The following is a 24,155-nucleotide window of genomic DNA, read 5'->3' as shown; positions in this document are numbered from 1 at the left end:
GGCAGAAGTTCACAGGGAATTTCCTCTCAATTCTCTGATTCAATGCCAACCAGACCTGGCTAATAGCAGGAAGAGCAAGTCCTCTGATGTCTGCGGAGGGAGGTAAAAGATAATGTTTACCTTCCCTTCGCCTCACAAGCAGGCAAACGCTTTACCATATGCGGGCCTCGCAAGAACATGTGTGTGCATAGCTTTTACACAGGCACACATGCATACTTTTCTATTATTTGCTCTTTGTTCATCGATTTACGAGCTGTGAACCCGGTGTCATACCGACATTCGTTGCTCCAGAAAGACCTCTTCAGAGAGAGGTCGCAGACGCACCTGCTGTCTGTGTGAGCGCACGCTAGAGGAAGTGGTTAGACATGTTTGGCTGCAGCAGTCACATGCTAAATGTTTATGCTTAAAAGGTAAACACCACCATTTTTCAATATTTTCCTATGTTTTTACCTCAACTTACGAATTAATGCATACCTTTTATTCAATGCGTGCACTTTTAATCTTTGTACAATGCCTCGTAAATGTGTTAGCATTTAGCCTAGCCCCATTCATTCCTTAGGATCCAAACAGGGATGAATTTAGAAGCCACCAAACACTTCCATGTTTTCTCTATTTAAAGACTGTTACATGAGTAAGTATGGTGGCACAAAATAAAACTTTTCTTTGGAGCCATAGGAATGAATGGGGCTAGGCTAAATGCTAACACATTCAAGAAGCGCTGTACAAAGATTAAAAGTGCACGCATTGCAAAAAGATAGGTATGTATTAATTAGTCTAAGTTGAGGTAAGAACATAGTAAAATATTGAAAAACTGTGGTGTCTTCCTTTAAGGAAACCTGTATTACATGCATTATAACATTTTTTTACTCAATATTTAATATTGGGTACCTCAAGTAACTAACTATGAGGTTCAATAACACTCAAGATACCATCTTGAAAGTAAGCTGCCTGTTTTGTTGCCCACCTAAATGGTATAATGTTCCAATTTTCATTGTTCATGTATGTGGGTTTTCATACAAGAATGTGGTCTACAGCATCACAGAGCTGCAGTGTGCAAGAGATTTGGTACCCTAAGCGTACAACCGCTGCCGGGCCATCTGCCGATTGGCTCCCTGTTTCCGTCTGACCTCCACCCAGAGGAAAGCCACAAGGCTGCGGCTGAGTGAGAGTATCTGTAAACAAGGCTGTGAAGACACATAGTCGGACACACACAAACCATTCATGCTGCCTGGGACACAAACACACCGGAGGCATGAGTTAGATTGCAATGCATTCATAATGGCCTTTATTTATATACATAATGCATGTGATGCAGGAGACACGAACAAACAAAACTGGATAGATTATAAAATGCGCTTGTGTGTGTATAAAAAAAAATCTCTTTCCTGATATGTCTTCAGTGTAACCATCCATGCCGCTGTCAAAATAAGTACTGAGATATTGTCTTAGCTGCAGCTGTCCTCACAAGGCCTTTTTTGGCAGTGGGGGTGGGTGAGATTGTTGTGAGTCCCCCTCGTCATCCTGCTCTTTCCTGTTCAAAATGTCCTCATTTGGAATGGCACAGCTGGATGTCTTTAAGCTAGCTTAAAGTGAGCACAAAAAGAAAAGGTATTTGGTGTCCCCCCTCCTCTGCAGACCAAAGGGGTCACCATTGAAACGAGGACCACCGTGGCTGGGGTGTACCTCACACAGATGGTCCCTCGGCTTCCCTCTCCTCATCGGATCGGTCCGCTTGTTGACTCTGCCGCAAAGAAAGGGTCTGGTTGTCCAGGCACATCCTCAGTTTGTCTTCAGTCAGCGTCAGGCGCTCCTCGAGGACGGCAACGGTCTGAGAGACAAAAAAAAAAGATGACAAAAAAAAAAGATGATTTAAACAAGGTTCAGATTTTACTAAGAGACACCTGGTTGCCTTGTACTGTAGACTATTAGAAAATATTAGTGATGAACGATACTGAAATTTCTGGATGCACTTGGCTGTAAACAGAAAACGACTATTTAAAGGGATTTAAAATGAAAATAATGTCATTAATGACTCACCCTCATGTCGTTCCAAACTCGTAAGACCTCCGTTCATCTTCGGAACACAGTTTAAGATTTTATATTTATTATATTATAAATTATATATATTAAGTTTTATATTTAGTCCGAGAGCTTGTTGACCCTTCATTGAAAATCTATATACGGTATAATGTCCAGAAAGGTAATAAAAACATCATCAAAGTAGTCCATGTGACATCAGTGGGTCAGTTAGAATGTGTTGAAGCATTGAAAATACATTTTGGTCCAAAAATAACAAAAATTACGACTTTATTCAGCATTGTCTTCTCTTCTGCGTCTGTTGTGAAGCGCATGCATGAGACTAAAGTCATGTGACTGAAGTGACACGGATGATGTTTAATCCTCAGACATGTTTGCGAAGTTTTTCCAAACTTACAGCGTTGGTCTCCCTCACACTGTAAACGAGGCCCGGGCGCACAAAAAACAGCTGGGGCGCACCAGATAACACGTCATCCACGTCACTGCAGTCATGTGACTTTAGTCTCGGGCATACGCTTCACAACAGATGCGGAAGAGAAGACAATGTCGAATAAAGTCGTAATTTTTATTTTTGGACCAAAATGTATTTTCGATGCTTCAACACATTCTAACTGACACACTGATGTCGCATGGACTACTTTGATGATGTTTTTATTACCTTTCTGGACATGGACAGTATATCGTACGTAGATTTTCAATGGAGGGTCGACAAGCTCTCGGACTAAATCTAAAACATCTTAAACTGTGTTTCGAAGATGAACATAGGTCTTACGAATTTAGAACGACATGAGGGTGAACTATCCCTTTAAAAAGGTTTTTTTGTAATTGTATTGAAAGCTGAGAAGCGGAGCTCCATTTATTTTCATAACATTTGCTTTTCTTTCAGCCAAAAATCGATTTGTCGAAATCTAAATTTCAGTGCATCTCTTCAAAAAATGTTAAGCTTGTGTATTTTTACCAACCCAAATAGTTACAAAAAAGACGACCATCAAGCTTATCAACATGCAAGAAGTTCTGTATTAACTCCATTTCCAGGTATGCTACCAATTTTCCCGCAAGGTCGTTCAAATTAAATGCCTGAAACTATTGCATGAAGAAAAATATTGGGAAAGAAGATTAAGATGACCTTAAGTAGCTCACCTGGGTCAAAATGTCCAACTGCTGTACAATGTTCTCAAGAGTTCTGGTGAGGTTAGGTGGGACGCCAGAGCGCTCCTCTAATGGGGTCGTCGTGCCATGTGCAAATCCAATTTCATCTTCTCCGCTCTCCTCTCGTCTGTAATGCGAACGAGTCTGAGCTGGACCCGAGCTGGTACCCGAGCTAGGTTGATCTCTGTAGCTTGGTGTTACATTGTGATGGCCTTGTACATCCTGAGCAATGAGAAAGTGGTAGGAAAGTCAAAATATGCTTATTTTTACATTCACAATAATGTTCACCCAAACATTAAATTGTGTCATTTTCTGCTGATTGTACAATAATACATCTTAACAAAACATCACAGAGTCTGTCAATGGGCCCTTGACCATCCCGACAACCGTAATCCAGATTCAACCCACAGACACAGAGAGGAGGGGAGGGTCATAGATTCCTGCCCTAATGCAGGAAGAAAATCGATTGCAGCCCCTCGCTTCCTGTGCAGCGATTTGACTTCAAAGCTTGGGACTGGGAGACAACATCACGGCCCGTAAGGAGGGGAGGAGGTGAACAAAGCTGTCAGTGTATGGAAGGCCCAGTTCTGGGGTCCTCCGGCACCCACCAACAACATCTGGGCAACATCTGCTAGCCTCATTTACACGCTTCAAGCTCACGCTACACGCTCCATACTTTATATCTTCTTCCGCTGATGCTTTCTTTCTTTCCTTCTTTTTACTCAAAGCTTTCACGAGCATAGGAAATCCATGAGATCATGCAGAGGATTATGGATCGGGCTCAACTGTCAATCAAATGATCTTCTGTGTGGCCACATTTGAGTAGTTAGAAAACGTGCAAAGCGGGATTTGGAAAATATATCGCCTGTGCTAGCACTGCAACACGTTTTTGGATGTAAATTGGTGGAAAGGTGCGAATCTGTATGTATGGGAGGTGTAAAGGTTCAGAAATGTCACATCGTTGGTATCCGCTAGCGTATAGAAAAGCTAAGCAAAGGTCACATTTGACCGTGTGTGATACTGAGCTCAGGTTTGTGTTTCTGTAGTGACCTCTTCACCAGTTTCCATGACAACAAGGGGTTGCAAATTTGAAAGTTACAACCACATTGCACTACCTTGTTACAGTACAAATAACAGGTTAAAAAGTATACATTTAAATAAGTCCTGGCTAGTTTTAAGTTCTCTACTAAATTAAGAAAAAATTATTTGGTACCTTATTAACAACGGTTGTGTACAGTCAAATACAGTGTGTGCACTTAGTTCAATGAGTTTGAAGTGGGCACCGGTGTGCCATTACAATTTCAACATATTCATTCAGCTTCGAGGCCAGACCAATGGTCTTTATGCGAGTCCGGCTATAATTTATGTCAACAAGATTGCTGGCCGCTAAACAGGTACTTCTACGGGCCATTGGGAATATTTATGAGCACACAACACAGAAAAAGCCCAAACTACCCCTTGAAATATCACTCAGTTTTTCATTGAACACTCGGGAAATAGGGCATAATGATCAGATACTTGAAAAGATCAGAGCAAGTCGTGTGCACTTATACACTCATTGAGAAAAATATCTCTTTAATTTGGCTCTTTTAACATTATCTGAGTGATATGTCCCAATAAAGTCACATACAGAGGCAGAACATATGTGTTTCACCAAGAATAGAAATTGGGTTATCATTTAAATGTAAAAAAAATCATATTTTCCATTCTAGCAGTCGTGATATACTTCCCCCTAACTTTTAACATACCGTTGACTGATCTAATCTTGTGATGGGGAAAATATTTCCTTGTCACACCATGATTGCATGTAATGGCATTAAAGTGAGCCCTTCCAGTACAAGGAAGTCTTTATTGAAATCAAAGGAGGCATGAACTCTTTTGACCTGCTAGGCCTCTCATAGCCCCATCCTTTGCTAATATGTCAATTTTGAACTCTCTCTCTTTATTCTTTAAAAGTGTTTTTGAAGATCAGAGCCTGGTTCCGCTGTGTGAAGACTACTAAAGGCTGGCTAATGGGGTTTAAGCTAGTATCTGGCTGCGGTCGCTGGACCGATTGAGTTTCATATTACTGCGCTTCCTGCAGTATATTCACAGGCAATCATATCATGTTAGGTAGCTTATTTTCACTTACTTCAGCTCTATGTTCTTGAGACTTATTATTTTGAGATCTGGGAGATAAATGGAGAAAAAAATTGCTCTAAAAATGTGTTAATAGGCTATTTTACACTGCTATTGTAGCTATTATTACATTACATTATCTATACACAATAAAATACCCTATATTCAATAAGAAAACTATAGTATATATGCAAGGGATAATGTATAGGCAGCCGACAGATCTTTTATCAAACTGTAGGGGCTTGTTTCGCGATAACAACCGGCTGCCTGTATATTACCCCACTTATTACATGGCTATTTACCTCATAAGTAAGGTAAGGAACATGAAATATTGATTTGAAATAATTTTTTTGCTATTTTTTTTATGAATGCAGCGCATCTTCCAAGGGGGAAAAACTTTGATTTCTGTTCAATATAGAAAAAACAAGACGTTTATATGTCACAAACACACTATTTGGTTTAATCGTTTGTAAATATAATGTCATATATGTTATTAAAAGAGATATTTGTATTTAATTTTTGTGTAATATTAATCTGTACCGGTCAAAATAATTTGCAGAATCGAGCTACTGTGTGTTATTAGTTTTGAGCAGTTGGAAATAAGAAACCTGCAAATGTCACGACTGGCCAATCAGAATCAAGCATTCCAACAAGCCTTGTAATAAATAATAAATAAACATTAAAGGTGCCGAAGAATGCATTGAAATAATGTTAAATTGTTCATTGAAATTACATAGAAGGTCTGTAAGTTTATTAAGTGCAAAAATTAACCAGAAACGTTTATTTACAACCCTGGGATTTGTCCTTTGAATGAAATGGTCTATATTTGCCCTATTTGGAAGGGTCATGAATAATAATGTTTAGTTCTGCTCTGATTGGCTCTGCTCTGAGGCTCATGTCAGTAGCTTACATTTTAACATCTTTGTAATTAATTTAATGTGTAATTTAATGTTGAGGGTGTACATCTCGACTGTGACATCACAGTCGGTGTTATGTTGATATAGGCCGGTTTTCCAGCAGTCTTTTGTGTACATAAAAGGTTTACATAAAAATGACGAAACAAACGCGTTTAAGGCTAATAATATGTCATTACCAAAACGCAATAAACGCCTTTTTTTTAAGTAGTTACTGCCAAAATCAGTATTGTATCAGGTCAGTATTATAAGTAAATTCTTCATTTTACGCAAAATCCAATATCTGCCGTGTTATTCTGTCATCTTTTCTCCCTTTTTTCCAAAACGTGGCAAATGCCAGTCCTCCTCCTCTGCAGAATGCAATAAATCTGCTTAACCAATCACAGCACACCATTCCACGCATTGTAAACAACAATGGCGGCGCTTTGAATACACACAGAATCCTAGTTTTCCTCATCTAACCTTTGTACTTTGTGATCAAACAAAACAAAAACAAACAAACAAACAAACAAAAACAAAATAAAATTTTTGATGGCATAGATAAACGTGTTGGTTTTCTGTGGCGGGAAAGAAAAGTAATCCATCAAAATCAAATAATTTACGCGAGAGGCACTCGGGCGAAGGTTAAAATGCCTGCTGTTGCTTGTTCCCACAAGACAGCATCAAGCTTCTGTCATGCTGACACATTGACCACATGGGACCTTATGAAAAACTTTCCATTATTTTACTCAAAGTCAATAAAAATCGAGCAGGACCAAAACATTTCACAGCTGATCGCTGTCAAAAAAGTCCCAAGGATGACAGCAGCAATGACAGTGTTCCTAATATGACAAAGTAAGTGTTTTGATGAATGCCATTAATGTTTAATCAGTGTATACCACTAGTCAACTAAATGAATATAACATGGCATTTTGCGGAAAAAATAATCAGTTTTTATAATAAATCTTTGAAAATCAAATTATGGATTTGAATTTTTTGTTATAATAACCTAAAGATGCTAAAAAAATGTTAATGTTTGTTACAGAAAATTGTGGCTTTCATCTTGTCACTTTCTTGGTATATTAAACACATTTTTACCCAAATTAGTCAAAATAGATTTCGCATTCGTAATTACTGCCAAAATTCCGTGCGACAGTATTATTCAATGGTATTACAAAATAATCTACATAAATAGTCTACATTTAATTTAAAGTTATTTTTTTGGGCCATTTTTGCCTTTATTAGATAGACAGTAATTAAGGAGACGACACACTGAAAAAAATGTTATGTTGAATTTACTTAATTTTATTATGACAAAAAGATGCACACAATTAATTTATCTAACTCCAGATATATTTTTTAAGCTGAGTGTACTTATAATTTATCAATTGAGTGTACTTATATTTTATATGTAATTTCAGATTAATTATATTCATAATTATTTTGAGTAGAATTTGCTCAATTTTTTTATTTTCAGTACACTAAAATTAATCATGCGCAAACTAATCAATTTAATGGTTTAATTTCTACATACTAAAATAATCCAATCTTTTTTTAATCTCTTATTCTATTTAACTTTTCACATTTAACTGCCACATTATGTTGAGCAAGTAAGAAGAGACTCAATAGATCTCAGTACTGGCATAAGCACAGTTATTGCTTACATCATGATTTTCATCGTGTCACCTATTGTCTATACACAAGCACCACTCTTCTGAATGATGGTAACCACAAAACTCAAAACAGAAACACAAACTCTTCTAAATCTCAAAGATAATTTAACCTGAAACACTAACAAGTCTTTCTTTTTTGTTAAAAACACAAAAAATAGCGTTTAATTTCAAATTTTACTCTCCAAATGCAGTCCCATGCAAAGCATGCTGGGAAGTACAAGCCCACTGCCTAGTTAGTTATGTTTACTTAAATAATTCAAGTAGTTTCAACACAAAATTACCTTCTTACAAATTTGGGTGGATTTTACATAATAAAATTAAGTGAAATTTACTCAATAATTTGTTAATTTAGAAATAACTTAAATTTTTGTGTTATTTTTACTATTTACAATTTTTTTATAGAATTTAATAATTTCTTTTAAGTTAAATTTACTAAGGCACAGAATAATTTTTTTCAGTGCAGGAAAGTATAGGGTGAAGAGAGGGGTATGGGATTGGCAAAGGACCTCGAGCTGGGATTCGAACTCGGGTCGCCAGAAGTGCATCTGCACCATATCTCGGAGCACCGTCCACGACACCATCAGCTCCGACTACATTTAATTTAATAAAACTTCAATTGTGTTCAACTGAAAAAAAGTAATTTACACCTGGGATGGCATGAAGGTGAAGAAGTTATATGATAACTTTCATTTTCGGGTGAATTATTCCTTTATATAAGGGATTATAAAACCTTTTTAAACAAATAGGGACAAATACTGAGCATCCTATCCACAGCTAAAGTTAATTTGTTAGATAAATTAAGTTAGAGTTGAATTAAAATGTCAAGAAAAAGACTGTTTACATACATATAAATAAAAATATAAACATGTCTTATGTATGTAAATACATTAATATGGTACCATAGGCCTCCTTTAAATAGCCACATTTATAATGCAACACTGTAACAAGATATCTAACAAGGGGGTCTGTGTTTGTCCCTCTATCCATCAATGGTTCCTTGGCTTAAAAGTTTTACACATTTCAAGTAACTGTAAATAAAAGAGCAACTCCATTGCAGTTTGAATGATTTATTAGTTAAGAATGACTAAACCTTATTATTAAATTTGCGCATGTCCTATTTCATCCTTTATGATGACAGCAATTTTTGCAAGTCCGTTCATACGGGTGCAACTGACCCCCTTCGTGCTGGCTGGTTGGCTGGCCTAGTGGAAAAGTGAAACCAACACTTGTCATCTTGAATGTAGGCCACATCCTGTCAGGGGAACAGGACCACAGCTGTCTGGAAAACCATCAGGAGATGATAGGTGAAGCCCGAAGAGGTTCTTTCAAACGGGCCTTTGAGTAACACACACAGACATTTGCAAACCCTGACCCTAGGCTTCAAAAGCAGAGCTGTTTGGTTATTCATTCAGATGAAAAGATTGAAACACAAAGCTGGAATATCAGAGATGGCAAGCGCTACGGCGGGGGAAGCAGACGCTTCCTCTTTCCCATCCCGTCTGTTGCCGTATCAGTTAGCGGTAAGCTCGCCCACACGCTTGCTTCAGGGTAGATAAATATCCGTTTCCGGAGATACCGCGAAACGGCACCAGCTCTTCAACAAAGTAGTTATGTGTCGCCACGCGATTGTGACTGATGTACGTGCCCTCATCAAAAGGTCCACGTAACCAAACAGGGCAATAAAACCGGTGTCAGTACCCGCTCTGTGAGCTGTATGCTGAATCAGATGAACGCTCGGTGACCTGAAACTGTTAAATGCCAAGGCCACAGGATATGATATAACTCTCTTATGCAAACCAGTCTGCAATGACAAACCTGCTTTATCAATCTGAAACAGAGATTGGAATGAAATACAGCCAGAGCCAAAACCATTCAATATCATTAAGAGATCCTTTTCTATGTTTTTATTCAATTAAAATAATTCAGCCGGTAGAAGGACTTGAATCAGGGAAGGAAGAAAGTGGATCATTCCAGTGATGCTGCATTCTGATCCAATTCATATTCAGATCCTACATATTAGATGCGATTTCAGATACTACGTATTGAATGAATCGGGTGCATTCACAAACACACACATCTAAGTTAGCCCAAAACTTTACACCTGGTACAATCATCAGTTTCAGGAGATTACAGGGCAGTGACAGGTGTAAACTGGGTCCGAAATGGTTTTTGATTAAATTACATGTAACACGCATTTGCCAGAAACTTTTTTCCAAAGCTAATTAATGTGCATTAGCAAGTGTGGTTTTTGGGATTCAACCCTATGACTTTTTGTGTCTAACGCAATGCTCCAATAGTTAAGCTATAAGAACAAATAGGGTATTGGACTACTAGGGGTGTTACAATTCTCCAAATTCTCGATTCGATTTCATTTTCGATTCTAAAGTCACGATTAGATTCTCAGTTTTTTTACCCCATTCTGCTGATCTCCGGGTCTGGCGCTACCACTGTTAGCATAGCTTAGCATAATCCATTGAATCTGATTAGACCATTAGCATTGCGCTAAAAAATAACCAAAGAGTTTGGATATTTTTCCTATTTAAAACTTGACTCTTCTGTAGTTACATTGTGTACTAAGACTGATGGAAAATTTAAAGATTTTCTAGGCAGAAATGGCTAGGACTATACTCTCATTCTGGCGTAATAATCAAGGACTTTGCTGCTGTTACATGGCTGCAGGAGGGGCAATGATATTACGCAGCGCATGGAAATAGTCCCCTCAGTAACTTTCAATGGCAGGGGACTATTTTCGGGCAATGCATAATATCATTGCGCCACACTTTTGTAGCTAAAACATGCACACACTTGTACCTCTAAGGTACATATTTATACTTAAAGGGTACATATTAAAGGTATAGTTTCCCCAAAAATGAAAATTCTCTCATCATTAATAACTCTCATGTTGTTACAAACCTGTAATTTTTAAATGTAAATGTTTTAAACCTGTAATGTAAATTCTTAAACCAGTAATGTAAATTTTTAAACCTGTAAATGTTTGTAACGACACCGATCAGAAGCACCATTCACTTTCATGGTAGGAAAATAGAATACTATAGAAGTAAATGGGGTTCATGAATGGTTTTGTTACAAACATTGCTCAAAATATCTTCCTTTGTCTTCATCAGAAAAATATATATTACAGGTTTGTAACTACATGAGAGTGAGTAAATGGTTATCTATCACTATAAGACCTTTTTAACAGGCACCGTCCCAAGTAAGGATGCATAACGATTAATCGTGATTAATCTATAGCAGAATAAAAGTTTTGGTTTATATCATATACGTGTGTGAACTGTGTATAATAACTTTGTATTAATAAATGCACACACATGCATGTATATTTTAAAGAACTGTTATGTGTATATACATTTGTATATTTATATATAATTTAAATATAAATACTTCATATATATAAATAAAAAAAATTCTTACAATTATACATGCATGTGTGCATATTAATTTATATATACATAATTATTCTACTCAGTTCACACACATATATGATGTAAACAAAAACTTTTATTCTGCTATAAATAAATCGCGATTAATCGTTATGCATCCCTACTTTTGTACTTTAATGTCTAAGAGTGTAGAACATAAGGTGCTTCTCAACAATCAGATAACCAAAAACAATTAGATTTTCAAAAATGGGCCAAAATTAAAACATTACAGCCATGCAAATCTGGACAGAACAAACCCAAGCATGGAAATAATTATCAGCCCCTAAGATCAACAATGTGACATATCAGTCCTTCCAAAAAACCTTGATCTTGCGGCAGATTTTCTTAAAAAATGTGATGAATATGCGGGATATTTATGCAATTTTATGCAATGAAATTGCGGGAAATTGCAAAAATTACGGGAACTTGCAAAAACTGCTGGAACTTTCAAAGACTGCTTCAGCTTTTGCAGCTTTTCAATGCTGTTCACGTCACATAATAACGTCACTTTATAACGTTCCAATGGCAACAGGGGACATGGCTGCGCTTGTGTGAGGTAAACGCAACATTTTTCAACTTTCTGCTAAGATATATATGTTTGCAACGAAAATGCAGGGATTATGAAATCATGCAAGCCCTGCATATTTTGCACACAGAAATCTGCAATTAATGATGCAAAAGTGTGGCGTATTTGAAAAAAAAATGCATCCCCCGCATAAATATGCGGACTTTGGCTGATTATGCGTTAAATCATGCGATCACATAATCCCATTTTTCTGGAGGGACTGACGTTTAGACAAATAAATCGTCATTATTCTTATTCACGGAGCAACACGAGAGGTACGGTAGCCACAGTGTCCATCATTTATCCATCCAGCACATTGCAGTGCATACAAACGCATCTATTCATGTTCATTCAAGAGCATGTGACTCACAGTCCTCAGCTAATTTGTAATGGAAAAGCATTAAATAACCTTGCAAGAACAACAAAAGTTATCACATGCTTGTTTGTCTTGGACTCGGCTTCTTTTGTTATTGTTTTCACCCTGTTGTCTGAAATGCAGGCGAGGTTAAACATACAGGCTGAATTGTAGGTGGTGGTGGTGGTGACATCTCAGGATGTGTAGGAGGAAATTGAGCCCCTGAAAACCAGGCAAAGATGAGTCACTGGGAGAAAACTGAAGGTTAAGTCTTAAAGGTGCACACGCATAGCTTTTGTGTTATGTTTTCCTTTAGCTCATCTGATAGAGGATTGTGTTAGCAGCGCAAAGGTCGTGGGTTTGACTCCAGTGAACACATATACAGATAAAACGCATATCTTAAATCAATGTATTGCTTTGGATAAAAGTACCTGCATACGTGTAAATATTTAATCAGAGAACAAATTAACCAACATACACACATTTTTATCTAATAAATAAATCTAGAGGACTGCATAACTGAAATGAATAAAATAAAAAGATAAAAGTGTTAAAAACAAAAAGACTTGGGCCTACAGTCTAAACTCATAATGCATGAGAGAGGACCTGACTTGGCTCAGGTTAAGCTCATTGCGATACCGCTTATAGCAGATACAAATTGATGCTCGTGGCAGCCGTAATGTTTCAGAGCAGGAAACCATTAACATGGCATTACGTGGCGGATGGAGGGCAGGAAATTAAATTCGGCTGTCTTTGAGTAACTGGTGTCACAGTTCTCCCTGTGGGTAATGGATTATTACTGCCTTCCGTTGGCTAAGAGCGCTATGGGTGGGGATCATGCAGGGAAGGAGAAAATAAACATAGTGGAGTTATAGTGGATTCAGAGAGATACTACAATATAGCAAAAGGCTTTATTTTTTCAGTGCTGTGGCCTTGTGGTAAGCACATGTAACCCTGCACGTGAAATCCAGAATCAATTTTTGGTGCATCAAAGTTTGATGTCAATGGTTGATTTCACTTTAATTCAATCTTTGACATGACCTCATTCTCATTCAATATTAAAAATACCAAGGTTATATTTTTACAGAATGTTCTTTACTTACCTAATACCTAATATGTAGGATGATTTTATGTTGAAACATGTTGTTTTAATAAACTGGGTGACATATAATCAAACTTTCAATGTATACAATTTAATTATTTGTTTTTTCATGCAGCTAATATGATCAACGTGAAGTCAACTACTTATGCACTGCCTTGATTTTCTGATTTATAAAACAGCAACAAATTCATTCAGGAACATCAGTCTGCTCGGAGTCAACACACAAACGATATTACAAAATAAGTATTAGGTTGTAAATTCTAGAAAATAAAATTTCTAAATCAAAATTGCATTAAAATTCGGGTTGTCAAGAGATTAATCGCGATTAAATCGCATACAAAAAAGTTTGCATTTGCATATAATATATTTGCAAAAATATATTATGCAAAAACAAACTTTTATTTTGTATGCGATTAATCGCGATTAATCTTTTGACAGCCCTAATTAAAATAATAATAAATAGTTTTGAAATCGTGACAATGCCCCATCTAAAATGTTGTTGTTCTACATAAAATCATCCTAAGTAATGTAAAAGACTTTTGGTTAAAATATAACCCTGATCTCATACTGAGACTAAACTTTAGCCTGTATTAAAATTACATTAAAATTCGGGTTGTCAAGAGATTAATCGTGATTAATCGCATACAAAATAAAAGTTTGCATTTGCATATAATATATTTGTGTTTATTGTGTGTAATAATTACTAAGGGCGCACTCACACTATCCAAACCAAACCGCGCTCGGGCGTGTTTGACCCCCAAAGCCTGGTTTGTTTGACTAGTGTGATCGCTCTGTTCCGTGCCCGGGCGCGGATTGGTTATTCGCGCCGCGGCCGGGTTGCAGAGGTGGGCCGGAGCGTGGTTCACTTGGGCTAAGGCGCGGAAGGCTGTGGTGTGAGCGCAATCGCGCCTGAGCGCGATTCAAAAGGTGAAGACGTCAGTTGCACGACCACTCACGTTCATCTGCCTCCGTAAAAACCTTTTGCTGTGAGCAGCGGGGTTACGTGAATGTCCGAGCTGCACACGTGACAGATCAACTAAGCAATATGATGACATGTGAGAGGGCTGTCTGTAATCGCGCACCAAATGACTCAGAATAAAAACACAGACTTATCATCATGGTGGGTTCCAGTGTTAAGAGAAAGCTTTACTTCCTGCTTTTTTCAAAACAATCGCATCTTAATGACGAAAGCGCGCCCGGACTCGGATCGATAAGAAGTACAGTGTGAGTGCGTGCATCTGGGGGAGTAGGGAGGGGTGACAATCGCGCTGGGGCATGGTTTGGTTTGGATAATGTGAGAGGGCCCTTATACATAGATACACACATACAGAAAATTTTGTTTATCTATCATTTTTTTCAAATTAATATATAATTAACATATAATTTATATATACTATATATATAAACACACACACATGTAAATGTTTCTTAGGTACATACATGCATGTGTTTGTATTTATATATGCAAAATAATTACACACAGTGCACATAGATATATAGATATATATATATTATGCAAAAACAAACTTTTATTTTGTATGCGATTAATCACGATTAATCTTTTGACAGCCCTAATTAAAATAAATAGTTTTAAATTCATGACAATGTCCCATCTAAAATGTTGTTCTTCTACATAAAATCATCCAAAATAATCTACAGAACATTTGGTTAAAATATAACCATGATCTCATATTGAGACTAAACAAACTTCTGTATTTCACAAACAGGGCCATGTTTGTCATTATTGTGCAAACCAAATTGTTTCACGCAATGTTTAATCGTGACCTTGCGTGAGGTCATTCACCTTAAGATGTACTTCACACCAGCACTTCCACACAGCATACCAAAGAAGAGCAAAAGCCACCTAACAAACTAGGTTATGAGTAAACACTGATAACCAAAGCACACATCCTGCTGCATTTGCAACGTGAGAAAAAAAAAAGAGTTAAAGTCCAATAGCTCCGGAAATCCAGAAGTGCAATAAAAAAAAACTGTCAGTCCATCACACGCACCAAGGCATCGTGCTTATCTTGGCTTTAATGCGCAACCCTACTGAACTTACGGCCAATGATTAACACCAGGGTCAACAGCCCACTGACTGTAAAAGCTCCGCTATCAGTAGGCCATATCTCGAAGCCAGCTGACACCTCATTGAGACGTGTTGAATCCAACCCCCATCCACAAACTGTTCACACCACGAGAGCGAGACCACATCCTCTCTGCTTTCTGTTGCTTCATAATCAACCACCCCTTTATGTGTTGGACAAAAAGAGAGATTAGAAACAACTTGCACAAGGTTAGATGAGAACATGATGTTCTGGGTGCACAAACACACGCTATGATGTGCATGTGCCACGATGCATTATTTTAAGTTGTACCAAGAGAGTGGCATTATAGTGATGTCATACAAAACATTGGCAATGGTTGAATAACTTCTAACTTATGGTACATAAACAAAAAATTTTCAAGCGTTGGCCTACACAAAATAGTTAACATTGCCATATACCAAATGAGAGCAACAAATCAATTTGGCAAATATCACCTACTTCTGTTTAATTTTTAACTCTCTTGCTCATAGTCAGCCATGCTTAGCTGTGTCATGCATCTCTTTTTGAATAGCAAGATTTTGTCTGAAAATTATCTTGCCTAAAGTCCTCGGACTTTGGACTTGAGTGGATTGATTCAAATACGCAATGGCTGCACGAGAAGATTAGTGAGATTAGTGAGGCATGACCAATTCTTCACGTGGCGGAGCTGAAATGAGGAGTTGGTGTGGTGACACTTTGACTGCTGTCAGATGTTCATCTCACAAGTGAAAATGACTGCTGCTATTGCTGAAAGTTGTAATGGAAATCAGGATTTTTTGCGCTGATGTTGGAGAAAGGATTTAAAGTGATAGTTCACACACTGTGATGGAGGAGAACTAGCCCTCCCCGCTGGGTAATCATTACTGGCAACCACACACACACACATACACACATCGCATTCACTTACCTCTCATAATCCATCCCGTTTCCCCGGCTGTCGAAGCTGTGAGTGCACGCACACTCTGATGGCACATGGACATGTTTTCACACCACTCTTCCCCTCTGTTAGCATCCAAAACTTGGACCCTTCATACACATACATTGTCTTTGCACCCACGTTGTTTTGTTTGTTTGTTTTGGTTAGCTGCCTTCGGACTGACACGCTGTGCCGGCAAACCTGAGCGATCGAGCGGCGCGCGCTTATGACGTCATCAAAGTGCGCCGCGCCGGTGCAGTACACCCGAAGGTTGGCGAGTCCATTTATTTTTGTTAAAGGGGTATTGTTATTTTGTGTATGTTAATGTTAAGTGTTTATTGCGTTTGATTTATGTATTAATATGTGTATTTATCTTTTAAAAGATAAATGTTATTTTTATGTTTAAATGAATATGTGTATATAAATCCTTGAAGATGAAGGAGGGTTTTAATTAATTTATACTTACCTGTGAATTAAGCTCCCGATTTAGGGGAGGAGTCTGGCCTATAAAGAGAGAGGCCAGACTCATCCAAAGCACTTGTTTACCAAGTCGACCAAAGTGAGTGGAAGTGGAGAAAAGTTGTTTGATATATTGTTGATATTTGCTTGTGTATACGTTTTCATCATTATTTTGCCTTTTTGTTTATTTATTTGGTATTTTGTTTTTTTTGTCTGCACTTGTAAATATAAATATATCACTTTTGGTTATCTTCTCATACACTGTAAATAAACTTCACCTTGTACGAAAGTACTCTTACGGTTTGGGCCATCGTTATTGTGGTATTTTGGGACATACCCACGTCTCAAAGCGAACTGGTGGTGTTCGCTTTATCACAGTTGGTGGCAGCGGTGGGATGGCTCCCCGTAAGCATAAAGGCCGGGCACGGTCTAAGGTGAAGGCAGTGGAGGAGGATGTGACCTGGAACGCTGCGGAGTCAGTGGAGGACGAGGGGTCGCCTACTGAACGTTCCGGTACATCACCAAAGCGCAACTTACCACAACCTAAGCCCGTCTCACCAGGGTCTAAGGCTAATGATGGGATGGTGACTCTGATGCGCCAGTTCTTGGAGGCACAAGAGCGGAGGGAAGAGCGGCACATGCTGGAGCTTCGAGGTCTGCGGGAGACCATAATGCAGTCTGCACTTCCTGCTCAGTCATCGATGGACATGGGAAGTCTGCGTATGGATCTACCAACCCCGGCAGCACGGAGAGTTACGGGTCATTATGGTGCAGATCCTGACGTAGGCTCTCCGAGATTCCCTGCTCCCAATCAGCCGTTACAACGGGCAGAGCCGAAGATACCTGTCTTTCAACAAGGGGAGGACATCGAGAGTTATCTTCGACGTTTCGAGCGTCTTGCTAAGACATGGAGGTGGCCTCAGGAGGAGTGGAGTTGTCGTCTGGTACCGCTGCTGACAGGGCAGGCGTTGGAGGCGTATCTGGCCATGGACGAGGACCAGGCGGAGCAGTACTCTGAGCTGAGGGAGGCACTTCTGGCTAAGTTTGACGTCTCGGCTGAGACATATCGTCAACGGTTCCGGGCGGCTACAGTTCCTGCTGGTGAGTCGCCCACAGAGTCATATAACCGGCTGAAGAATCTCTTCAATCGTTGGGTGCGGCCGAAGGATCACACAAAGGAGGAGATCGGCGAGATCGTCATCCTCGAGCAGCTGCTCAGGGTTCTGCCCTATGATGCACGCACGTGGGTGAAGGAGCACGAGCCAAGATCAGGCCTGGAGGCGGCGAAGCTGGCACAAAGGTACCTCAATGCTCACCGTGGTGGTCCTCGCACTCAAAACCCCAAAGGTACTGTACGCACTTTCACACAGAGTAATACTGATGCTGTGGCTCAGAGAAGTGGTGTGGAGCATACGAGCACCCAGGGACAACACCCATCATTGGGGAAGGGGTTGATTTGTTTCTATTGCCAGCAGTCAGGTCACAAAGCATCTGTGTGCCCTGCACGAAAGGCAAAATTGACTGGTTATTGTTACGTTCCAAGGGAAGAGGACAATGTACGAGACTCTGTTGGGAACCTGAGAAATTGTTGTGATGTGACTATTAATGGACAAACCTTACAGGCACTTGTGGACACTGGGAGTTCTATATCCCTTATTAAACCATGTTATGTTCATAATGTTGATTATCTGATGACAACATCTGTTCAATGTGTTCATGGGGATATTAAGCAGTATCCTCAAGCTGAAGTTACTGTGGGTATTTGTGATCAAATGTTTCTATTGACTGTTGCAATAGTTGACAATTTACCTGCTGACATGATTCTTGGTAGAGATATACCTGTCATATATGATCTGTTACCAACCAAGAATGTGAATGTTTATGAGGATGCCATTGCTAACCTGTCATGTCCTGTGTTGACTAGAGCCCAAGCTAAGGCAGGTCTCCAACCACTGCCAGACTTTGATGATAGTCTGCTGCAGGGTGGAACCAAGGGCCCCAGGAAGTCACGCCAACAACGGCGGTTTGAAAAGTACCTGGGTACACCAGTCGCTGAATCTTCAGTGGAAGGTCTCAGTGTTGATGGCTGGGAGATCCCAGAGAATATTGTTGCTTTGCAAAGGGGTGATGTAACATTAAAGCCATTGTTTGAAAAAGTTGAATGTGGGAAAAATGATAATGTGTGCAATGAGAGATATGTGGTGTTGAATGATGTGTTATATTTACAAACTAATGATGTTACACGTTTGATTGTCCCCACATGTTGTCGCCCTATGGTATTACATCTTGCACACACAGTCCCCTGGTCCGGTCACCTCGGCCAACAGAAAACACATGCACGCATCTGTTCACGTTTTCACTGGCCCACATTATACACTGATGTACAAACATACTGCAATACATGTGCCATCTGTCAGAAGACCAGTACTGTATCCCAGCGGGGTCGAGCACCCCTGCAACCTCTCCCTGTGATCTCTGGTCCTTTCAGGCGAATAGCGATGGACATCATAGGCCCCTTGGAGAAGAGCAGCAGTGGAAATCAGTACATCTTGGTGGTCAGCGATTACGCTACAAGGTACCCAGAAGCATTCCCTCTTCGGTCTATAACCACACCGAAGGTCATCCAGGCTCTGGTACAGTTGTTTTCCAGGGTTGGTATTCCAGAGGAGATTCTCACCGACCAAGGGACGAACTTCACATCGAAGCTGATGGGTCAACTGAATCGCCAGCTAGGCATCAAAGCAATCAGAACAACCCCATATCATCCACAAACCGACGGACTGGTCGAAAGATTCAACCAGACTCTGAAGAACATGCTGAAGAAGTTTGTTAACGACACAGGTAAAGACTGGGACAAGTGGCTACCGTTTGTTCTGTTTGCTTACAGAGAGGTTCCCCAAGCGTCAACAGGATTCTCGCCCTTTGAACTCCTATACGGCTGGCAGGTGCAAGGACCCTTAGACCTTCTGAGGAAAGGATGGGAAGGCACTACAAGTGGAGCTGAGGAGAAAGGGATAGTACAGTACGTACTGGAGATGAGAGATCGGCTTGAGCGATACCGAGAGGAGGCGAAGGAGAACCTACAAGAGGCACAGAAGAAGCAGAAATTATGGTACGACAAATATGCACGGAAGCGCGAGTTCCTACCTGGACAGAAGGTTCTACTCCTGTTGCCGACATCGGCCAATAAGTTGTTGACCAAGTGGCAAGGACCATACAGTGTGATCCGGAAAATGGGACCGGTGACCTATGAGATACACCATCCAGATAAGGGTAAGACCAAGCAGACATATCACGTCAACCTGCTAAAAGAGTGGAGAGAGCCAGCCGGTAAGGAAGCAGCAGAAACATCATTGATGGTACAAGAGGTGGACTGTGTGGAGGAAGAACCTGCGGAGTCGATAGCCAAGAGAGGAGCGTCTGTGGTGGATCTGAGTCACCTAGAGGACCTCCAGCGTAAAGACCTGCAGTACCTCCTAGATCAGTTCCCTGCTCTCTTCCGCCAGAGGCCTGGGCGGACTGAGTTGGCTCAACATTACATCCATCTGAGCAACCCAACACCATCAAGACAACGGCCTTACCGGGTACCTGAACGGCTTGTGGACCCACTGAAGAAGGAGGTGGAGCTGATGATGGAGCTTGGTGTGATTGAGCCCTCGACCAGTGAATGGTGCAGTCCAGTGGTCATCGTCCCGAAGAAGGATGGAACACTGAGAATCTGTATAGACTTTAGGAGGCTGAATGCACAGTCTCAATTTGATGCTTACCCGATGCCTCGGATTGATGATCTGCTGGAGAGGATCGGGAAGGCGAAATACATTACAACCTTGGATCTCTGCAAGGGATACTGGCAGGTACCCCTAGACCCAGCATCACGACCGTACACCGCTTTTAGGACACCACTTGGGCTGCACCAATTCACGGTTTTACCATTTGGCCTTCATGGGGCCCCAGCGACCTTTCAGAGGCTGATGGACCAAGTGCTACAAGGCTGTGAAGGTTGGTCTGCTGCTTATTTGGATGATGTGGTCATCTACAGCAACTTCTGGGGTGAGCATCTGCAACATTTAAAGAGCACCCTACAGAAGATCCAGAATGCAGGATTGACCCTAAATGTGGACAAGTGTGAGTGGGCAAGGCAGGAAGCAAGATACTTGGGATACCACCTAGGAAATGGACAGCTGCGTCCTCAGGTTGACAAAGTGGAAGCCATAAGGAGGAGCCCCAGACCCACAACGAAGAAGGAGGTGAGGTCTTTCTTGGGACTGATCGGCTGGTACCGAAGATTTGTATCAGACTTCGCCACTCTAGCAGTGCCACTCACAAACCTGCTTGCAAAAGGGATCAAGAATCCAATTCCTTGGACGGAGGACTGCGAAAATGCCTTCATCAAGTTGAAGGAGAGGATATGTGCTGATCCTGTGCTGCAAAGTCCAGACTTTACCCAGCGATTCCTCGTACAGGTGGATGCCTCGGCGACAGGCCTGGGGGCAGTTCTGTTACAGGGAGCAACAGGAGAAGAAAGGCCTGTCACCTACCTCAGCCGGAAACTGCTGCCACGAGAGACACGTTACTCTGCAGTGGAGAAGGAATGCCTCGCCATCAAGTGGGCCCTAGAAAGTCTCCGATATTACCTCTTGGGACGGGAGTTTGACTTGGAGACAGACCACAGGGCATTAACGTGGATACACTCCATGAAGGACCGAAACTCCAGGGTCACAAGATGGTACCTCAGCCTACAGCCCTATAATTTCAAGGTGCGGCATCGTCCTGGAAAGCAGAACGTGGTCGCCGACTACCTGTCTCGGTTCCCGGCCAGTGCGCGGCTTAGAGAGGGGGGGGATAATGTGATGGAGGAGAACTAGCCCTCCCCGCTGGGTAATCATTACTGGCAACCACACACACACACACACATACACACATCGCATTCACTTACCTCTCATAATCCATCCCGTTTCCCCGGCTGTCGAAGCTGTGAGTGCACGCACACTCTGATGGCACATGGACATGTTTTCACACCACTCTTCCCCTCTGTTAGCATCCAAAACTTGGACCCTTCATACACATACATTGTCTTTGCACCCACGTTGTTTTGTTTGTTTGTTTTGGTTAGCTGCCTTCGGACTGACACGCTGTGCCGGCAAACCTGAGCGATCGAGCGGCGCGCGCTTATGACGTCATCAAAGTGCGCCGCGCCGGTGCAGTACACCCGAAGGTTGGCGAGTCCATTTATTTTTGTTAAAGGGGTATTGTTATTTTGTGTATGTTAATGTTAAGTGTTTATTGCGTTTGATTTATGTATTAATATGTGTATTTATCTTTTAAAAGATAAATGTTATTTTTATGTTTAAATGAATATGTGTATATAAATCCTTGAAGATGAAGGAGGGTTTTAATTAATTTATACTTACCTGTGAATTAAGCTCCCGATTTAGGGGAGGAGTCTGGCCTATAAAGAGAGAGGCCAGACTCATCCAAAGCACTTGTTTACCAAGTCGACCAAAGTGAGTGGAAGTGGAGAAAAGTTGTTTGATATATTGTTGATATTTGCTTGTGTATACGTTTTCATCATTATTTTGCCTTTTTGTTTATTTATTTGGTATTTTGTTTTTTTTGTCTGCACTTGTAAATATAAATATATCACTTTTGGTTATCTTCTCATACACTGTAAATAAACTTCACCTTGTACGAAAGTACTCTTACGGTTTGGGCCATCGTTATTGTGGTATTTTGGGACATACCCACGTCTCAAAGCGAACTGGTGGTGTTCGCTTTATCACACACACACTTTTAAAATCTCCCAGAAGAAACATTTTATTGGTCTTTCATAGCTTAGAAGTTTTGAAAGAGTTCTCATTTGTTTCATTTAATATCAACTTCTCAACTCTCAGATGTTTCTTCTAAAATTGCTAAGTAGAAATAAAAATGGAAACAAATGAGGCAATTGTTAAAATGTATTTCTACTGTCAGAAAGAAAGCTGTCACTGGGGCGGTACCCTTAACAAGTCCTAATATGTACCATTTATGTACAGATATGTATACATTTGGTACCAATATGTGCATTTGATGTACTTGTATATGGTACTAATATGAACTCTTTAGATGGAGAGGTGTACTTTTCGAAAGGGTACCGCCCCAGTGACAGCTAGAGACCATTTTAAGGTGTCATGTGTAGGTGTCATGTACAAGTAAATCTGGTGAAAAATGTTTTAGTTCAGATTAAAATCTTAAAAAATTTATTTTGACTGCAAGTTTGTAACTTGGAGTTCTCATATTATGTGATATTTTAGGCTGTCATCATTTACCCATCCTCTTGTTGCTCAAGCCCATACGGCTATGTTGGTCGACAGGTTCAGTCACCATTTACGTTCACTGTATAGACAAAACAGCATGTGTTTAAATTCTTTTACTCAAGTTAACTCGTCAATTAAGAAAAAACGCTTCCTTGCCAATGACGAGTTTTTTCGCCAATCCGTATTTCCGCTATTGTCCACCAGGTGGTCCTTACCCAACTTATAAATCCCGGAAGTATTCCCTTAGAGAAGAGTTCAAACTCTGTGTATAACCCCATTCACACAGACCTCTGGTCCCAGAAAATACCCGTAAAATTGCCATACAAGCGTCTGTGTGAACAAAAACTCGTTCCGTTAATCTTCTGGGATCGTTGCCGGAAAGAGGACCTAGTAAGATACGCGGGTAACCCTCTGTGTGAACAGAAAGCTGCAAGAATGCCGTAATGGGCATGTCAAAGTGAGGACGCGCGCGTCATCATCACAACACAAGTTATGGTTCAGCTCCTTACAACGAGAGATAACATGCATATAAACATTCACCACGAGAAATGGTGCAAACTAGATTGAAGCAGTTATCAGGAAATGATAAATGAGACGCATAAACAATGACGCACGTGCCGTAGTGAGGACGCGCGTGTCATGGCAACATGAAGTTGGTTCAACTCTTTAAAATGAGGGATTTACAACATTCACTACGAGAAATGTCAGCAAACTAGACTGAAGCAGATATCAGGTAAGTTAGCTCGTTACTTACTGCGTTGAAACGGAGATCATCCAGCAGCATAAAAGAATATCGCGTCACATGCTCATTTGAGCTATAATAAAGGAAAATACCTGCGCGTCATCCTAACAAGATACATTGTTCAGCACCTCAAAATGCGGGTTTTAAATGCATATAAACAATCACGATGAGAAATGTCTGAAAACTGTATCAAAGCAGAGATCAGGGAGCACGTCAAATATCCACTCTGAAGCTGAGATCGTTCACGCGCTACTTTGTAGTCTTATTATAAACAAAAATGCACGCGAGTTGTTTCTGGAGAGAGAAATAATAAATAATATGCAAAC

The 24,155-nt window shown here is 40.3% G+C and overlaps 1 protein-coding gene across 1 annotated transcript in view; it reads right to left on the bottom strand.

Moving 5' to 3' along the window:
• Window positions 1-938: 938 nt before the first annotated feature.
• The window catches only part of poc1b (POC1 centriolar protein B), a 50,155-nt gene continuing 26,938 nt past the window's right edge, over window positions 939-24,155 (bottom strand). Inside the window, exons 11-13 of the mRNA XM_065291782.2 lie at window positions 3,178-3,408; window positions 1,684-1,828; window positions 939-1,583 (exon numbers count right to left, since the gene is read on the bottom strand). Of these exons, the coding sequence (XP_065147854.1) occupies window positions 1,685-1,828; window positions 3,178-3,408 (375 nt within the window). The 3' untranslated portion in view covers window positions 939-1,583; window position 1,684. The remainder of the gene's footprint in view (window positions 1,584-1,683; window positions 1,829-3,177; window positions 3,409-24,155) is intronic.

The sequence above is a fragment of the Paramisgurnus dabryanus genome, chromosome 23 (assembly GCF_030506205.2).
Source record: "Paramisgurnus dabryanus chromosome 23, PD_genome_1.1, whole genome shotgun sequence".
NCBI classification, from domain to species: domain Eukaryota; kingdom Metazoa; phylum Chordata; class Actinopteri; order Cypriniformes; family Cobitidae; genus Paramisgurnus; species Paramisgurnus dabryanus.
The sequence above is the reverse complement of the archived record's forward strand: the minus strand, read 5'-3'. Positions and strand labels throughout refer to the sequence as shown.